Source organism: Drosophila persimilis, unplaced genomic scaffold (assembly GCF_003286085.1).
Source record: "Drosophila persimilis strain 14011-0111.01,24,50 unplaced genomic scaffold, DperRS2 tig00003933-arrow-pilon, whole genome shotgun sequence".
Taxonomy (NCBI): Eukaryota; Metazoa; Arthropoda; class Insecta; order Diptera; family Drosophilidae; genus Drosophila; species Drosophila persimilis.
Window position 1 is genome coordinate 3,002,007 of NW_020825706.1, and position 6,520 is coordinate 3,008,526.

General features: G+C 44.0%; 1 protein-coding gene across 1 annotated transcript; it reads right to left on the bottom strand.

Moving 5' to 3' along the window:
* Window positions 1-358: 358 nt before the first annotated feature.
* On the bottom strand, window positions 359-1,423 carry LOC6594486. Its single transcript, XM_002019921.2, has 2 exons — window positions 1,244-1,423; window positions 359-1,169 (listed from the first exon to the last, which is right to left on the bottom strand). The coding sequence occupies exons 1-2, from the start codon at window positions 1,406-1,408 to the stop codon at window positions 666-668; spliced, it is 669 nt and encodes a 222-aa protein (XP_002019957.1). The 5' UTR covers window positions 1,409-1,423; the 3' UTR covers window positions 359-665.
* Between the last annotated feature and the right edge of the window lie 5,097 nt (window positions 1,424-6,520).

A 6,520-nucleotide genomic window follows, 5' to 3' on the forward strand; every position in this document is an offset into this window, starting at 1 on the left:
CTTCCTGCATTCCCTTTCGGCTGCAGTGGGTTTATGAAAATGCCAAGAAAATCGACCAAAAAAAATTCCTCATCGGTATCTCTGGTCATATTTCGAAGCATTTCCTTTCGGCGTTTCAGGCAACGTAATTGCACCGGCATGTGCTTACTGGGGTTACGGGGGTTACGGGGGGTACTGGGGTATGCCCATCAGCCTGCTTTGAAATAGAAACTCTCTCTCTATTCCTCTCAATATGCGTGTGCTTGATTTAATCTGAATACAAATCGCTTATCAGCCGAAAGAGTAGGGTGGAAAAACAAGACAAAGAAAACGTTTCAGGGAAGACCGAAACACTAACACTGATCGGAATGAAAAGAGCTTTAAGGTAGGAAGATCTTTAATTACTTATCAGATGTACTCATAAATTCATTTGAAAAATACTAAGATATACTCGTACTTATGCCTAAACATTACAGATATCTGTCCACATACTTTCTTTGGCCCAATTTCTTTATGATCGTGGATATCAGACTTTAATGATTCATATCAAAGATCAGTTCAACGGCCGCAAATGGCAACAACCATAATACAGATATCCATGATATGATAAAACGTTGATTAGAATTTCACGTAACAGTTTCCTGTGACATAACTTACACTCTAAATTCAATGTGTAGGTGCACAAACTATCTAAAGTAGGCGGACAGTAAAAAAACGAATCCAATTACGATTCCTAAAGAGGTTGCCATAGTGGAGGCATTGCACTTGGCCAGCGATTGTTGCTCCCAGGCAATCTGGTTGCCGATCCCCTGCTGATCGGCTACCGCCTGAATTACTGCTATTATAGTCTGGTTAAGCTCCCGTTGGCGCGTGAAGAGCTTGAAGAGGGGCATCGGGGATATGTTGCCGTAGCCGCAGACGAGCGCGTACGTAGTGTAGTCGGTGTTTATCAGTTTGTACGTGACTATGATTCTTCCGTACTGTAGCTTGAAGACGCCGCGTTCGGTGTCATTGTCCCAGGGGAAGTTTACCTGTTCTTCGGTGTACTGCCAGCCACCGTTCACGGTGCTGATGTATTTCAAATCCAGCTCAAGCTGATCCTGTTCGATGGCGTCGGGAACAGACACATTCAGACACTCCAGCACATCCACATTCGGCACGCGGGCAGCCTCGTACCAGAAGCCAGAGAGCTGCAGGGAAACTCAATTGCAATTAGAATAGAAATTCTTGGGGGGGGTGGGGGTCAGCGCTCATCCCTACTTACTGCTGTCAGATTGTAGGTGATACCAATGCTGTCAGCCCGACAGTCAAACGATTTTGGTAGATCCGGTATGAGGGGTATCTTCATGCGAACCCCTTCCGTCCTCTGTGGCAAGCCGCAGAGGCAGAGCGCGACCAAAACTGCCAGTACAAATGTTTGCGTCTCCATTTCGATCCGTTCACTTCGACAATCTCCAGACAACTGAACGAGCTCTCAATCACACACACACACAAGTCTCAATAATCTCATGCTTATCAGCATGAATGATGATTAGTACTATTGTACTCGTACTTATGTATGCACCTAAATATCATTTATATATGTATAGTATGTACTCACATAAGTAAATAAAGATTTCTAGGAATGTGTAAAAAGCTACTGCTATCTATCGCTTAGCTATCTATCATGATAATTAATTGAGGAGATCTTTTTTTATTGTAATCTTTTATGATATGCTATGACCATTATAAGGGCATATTGACCCTCACTTCAGATCTAAAAAAATGCTCAGCGATCGGCAAGAAAAAAAATAAATAAAAAAGAGACTGATATGCGGGTAAATATCGGTAGGAATATTCGATTGTAGCCATAGGTTTTGATTACACAAAATAAACTTTAAATGGCCTGCAGACGGTGGTACTCGTAAAATATTGATTCCCTCGGACATACTCATAAATGCATGTTCAGATTATAAGACTTTGCACTAAAGCTTTTTTTTTTCCCTGAGCATTCTATTTATAAATATTTATCTTTATTCTTCAATGACCACAACTTATCGTCTCAAAAGTCTTCACCTGACAAACTTTTCTCCTCAAACCGAAAAAAAGCAAACCCAGAAGAACATTCTGCGGACACTAGAGAAAAGTCAAAGGTTGTGTGGTGGGACAATGAGGAGAAATGCTGGTAAAAATCACATGAAAATCGATTGACGTTTAAAGTGAAATTGCACAATGTTTGCAATGAAATGTTGTCGCAGTAAAATATATCGCTGAAGCCTTGCTGCCACGGTTGCAGTTGCACTTGGAGTGCGAGCGGGTCCTGGATTGGGACAGTGGGGGACAGAGGCACGGCACTGCTGAAATGACGAAGATAAAAACGCAATCAAACAGCAACAAAAAAACAAAAATGGCAATGGCATCTGTTTGTATTTGTGCAAGTGCAAGCGCGAGTGTGTGTGTGTGAGGAGGGAGTGTGAGTAAATGCACTCGAGCACGCGCTAAGGCGACCCAAGAAGCAAAGAGTAGCAATGCCGTAGCGAATAATGGATCACCTATTAAAAGAGGCCGTAAACCTTTGACTTGTGATTATTTTTGTAGAGGATCTATACACCTTTGTGGACTTCACTCCTGTCTAATACTTGGAAATGACCCTCCCTCATAATACCCATTACTGGCATAGTAAAATGAAACATATCCAGATTTAAATTAAATGTTCGGCTTTTAATTCCAAAAACTTGTATACTGAAATTACCCAGAAATTCTGGGTAATTTTGATTTAAATATCAAGGTGTTGAAAAGTCTTTTTAATATAGCCCTTATTTGGTCTATAAAATCATGCAAAATATATATAATATATGTATTACATTTTTGAGAAATATATGTTAACAAATATTCAGTCAGGCTCCGTTTTTCACTTACTTTTGCGGATTACGTTTTCAGCAAAAACGTTTCGTTTTCAGGTGCTCCAGTTTTCACATATTTTTGTTATGTGATTTCAAAAGTAAATCGTAAAAAAGGAGCCTGGCAGATTGAACTTTAATATGACCTATATTTATGTTGAATCAGAGAAATATACTACAAACCTTCGGCCTACATTTTCAAATCTAAGTTTAAATATTAGAATTTTACGGTTGTTTTCTCCAGTTCCTTCAATAATTATCTTGCGTCGTATAGTCCCGACCTATAGCCTTTCGATTTGCAGGGTATGCATGGGCAAATGGATAACTGTACATCGACATCGATTGTCGCTGCAGCGCTGCCAACTTAACTGTGTTAAAGAGTTGTCATTGTGTTGTTTGCAGAGTTGTCGTTCGTGCGTTGGTCTCCGCCTGTCTGCCTCTGCCTCTGCCACTGCGTGTGTGTGTGTGGGTGTGCTTGTGTTTGTGTGGCTGCTGGCTTTTGTAACTGTAAAGATATTGCAGCTGCAACGTGTTGAAGTGGCGCCTCGGTCAAATTGTGTCAAACTGTGATTGCATTTTTGTGACTGACATTCAATGGCTGTGGCTGTTTGGCTTTGGGAAACTCAAAACTCTCACTATCTCTGGAGTAGTTCCCTACTTCCACCTCCAGCCCCCTCCCAAACTTTGCTATGTTGGCGCGTGGGCGTGGTTTGAGTACTGTCACTTGCCAGGTCATAGGGTTTTCGCACTCCCCTGAGTGTTGTGTTCGCTAGAGATCAGCCAGGATGTGTCACACACAGGAATATAAGCGCGGGTAACAGAGTAATAGAGTTCCCAATCCACAGTTGATGGCCACAGTTAATCAGCGCATATCAGGGAGAAACCTCTGCTAATCCCAGCGAGAGATTGGCCATGGAAATCCGTATAAAGACCCAAGTGTCGCGCAATTAACTGAGCAACTTTTTAAAATCTCCCCAATGATGGACACACCTACCACTCATCCCACTGCCCACTCCACAATCCGCAAAAAACAGGAAACTCCCCTCTTGAATAGTGGCACCTTACCATTCCGCCCTTCTCCCGCCACTGCCCTGGGCTTCTCTGCCGCCGGATACTTGGGTTATGATTATTACTTATGATAATTCAACTTGACGGCGCAAAAAGAACTTGACACCGCCACCACCACCATCGCCAGCACCACCCCGAAAATAAAAAGGAAGGACCGCCGCAGCCGCTGTCAAGACGACAACAAGGGCCGCGGCAGCGGCCACTGGAGATGGACGAGGAAAGGGAAAACCAACCCTGAGGGCAGAAAATGTGGGCAAGTGGGTTTTATGTTTCGTTTACTGCAATCGAGACTTCCCTTCTTTGTTGCGGCCAGGACGGTCCCAGGACGAACATGAAAAACTCAAACTAGGAATGAAACTGTTGCGTATTTTGCATTTGTCTCAGGACTCCCCACATCCACACAGCCTCAGCCTCATCCTCATCCTCATCGTTTATTGTTTTCCGTTGTCTGCCACGGGGTGCGAGTGCGTCGCATTTGCACCTTCAATTAATATACTGGCAGCAGTCTGGGTCTGGGTCTGGGTCTGGGCCAGGATTCAACCCTCGTTCCATGGTTTCTTGACTTCTGCCCCGTACATTGGGTACTCCTGCTCTTTTTTTTTGTGATTTATGAGGGTGCGATGGCAAAACAAAATTAAGCCAACGAACGAACGACATTTGGCGTCAGCATCTTAGGCAGAGGTTACTGCCACTGCCACAGAGGTTTGAACTTTTAATTAAAAGTCACTTTTGATTTATAATTGGTGACCGTTTACTTCCATGTTTTGCTTTGCATAAACAAAAGGCCAGCGCTTGTCCAGAATTGTCAGGAATCTGTTTGATTGATAAACAGAGGTGTCTTTAGATAAAGAGCAAATATCCCATAATAAATGATAGACCTTGGTTATTTTTCTTTACTAAGTTTCTAAGCGATTGTTGGTCCTGATTGTATCTTTTTAAGAGTGTGTTATTTCCTTCTGTCACTAAGCCTTTATCTTTTTCTAGAATGCCTTCGAAAGATCTACTGAATTACCATTCTTCTCTAATAAATTCCTGGGGGAAACTCTGTGCACAATAAATTCCTAAAAAGAGAATCCACCACGCATATTGGTAACCCTGACAATAGACCGTTTGTTGCCATATTGTCACAGAGTAACGGCACGTGACGTATGGAAAGAGATACATGGATGATGGAGGGGTGATGTTCAGTGACGCGTGTCCCGTGCATAATCAGGATTTGCATGCATCAACTGTAACGGCAATGGCAAGAGGAATACATCATCAAAAGAAGGCAGACCTGTCTGGTCGTTGGTCCATCTTGCAGGAGCAGATTCCAGCAAGATGCCTTTCACTGCGGCGATCGGGCAATCAATTCTGGTCCCCGGGCATCAACCACCGACTAGGATTCGTTGCACGTCCCCTGATGCGTGAACTGTTTTTGCGGCAAACAGAGTGAGGAGGCGGTCGGGTGGGAAAGAGATACTCAGACAGGGACTCATCCCAAGAGCCAACAGCCTGGCAGCCTGACAGCCAACCTTGACGACCGAATGTTGCATGCGTTGCACATTGCCCTTGCCCTTAACCGAAACCCCGGCCGCGTGTCCTTCTAATAAGCCTAATGCTTGGGAAAGGTGCCCAGGGTGGAGGTTACACCAGAGAGATGACAATATTGGTAATATTTTAAAGTGGTCGCCAGCACACGACCACGACGCAGGCGACGTTTGTTGTCATAAAGGGACCTTTAATTAAATTCATATTTGGACACACAACATTCTGCTGATTTATGGTCGACGCGGGGCGTGGGGCAGGACGCGTGTCGGCGGCCATTGAACAACCATCATGGAACTCATAATTGTTTGTATTTCCCGGCATTAATCTAATTGGATTGCCAAGGAGATTCCCCAAAGCACCTTAGAAAATTGATAATCAAAATTTATATTGGAATTTAAAAGCATATTTAAATTTAATGTGGGCCATCTGATCCCAAGATGGTTTTAGATTGATGAAAAATGGCTAACCATTAGCAATGGATTCCTTGATCTTCTCAGCCATAGTAGAGCATTGGGGGTACAAGAAATCTTCTATTTTTTAGATTAAAGCTCAAAACATATTCCCGAAATTGACCCCTTAATCTGTGGCATATCTAACCTTCAGTAGGGCTTTGGGGGTTGCTATCCTCATGCCACCTGCGAGGCATCTCTCTCTCATGTGTTGTTCATATTTGCATAAGCGGCAACGAGCAACCTCAAGCATATTGCGTCCTTCGTTTGATGCTGCTGCTGCTGCATCATGGTCGTCATTACTCAACTTCTGGGGCCCTGAGTAAATAGCAGGCACTGGCACTTTACGACATGGGTTGGGAATGGGCGGGCATGGGCGTGGCTGGGCATAAGGTAATGCATGATGCTTCTACGGAGAGATGTAGAGATGGCCGTAAACAGCAACTGCTGCTGCTGCTGCTGCCATGCAGGCGAACGAACGTGCCGGGCATATTGAAATTGGTTCCCGAAATCCAGCGAGCTCTGGACTCTGCATGCAGCAAGCAGCAAGCAGCAAGTCAGCGATGGGGTGTGGCAGAGGCGGAGGAGTGTTGAAATTTGAAAAATGGTCAAAAG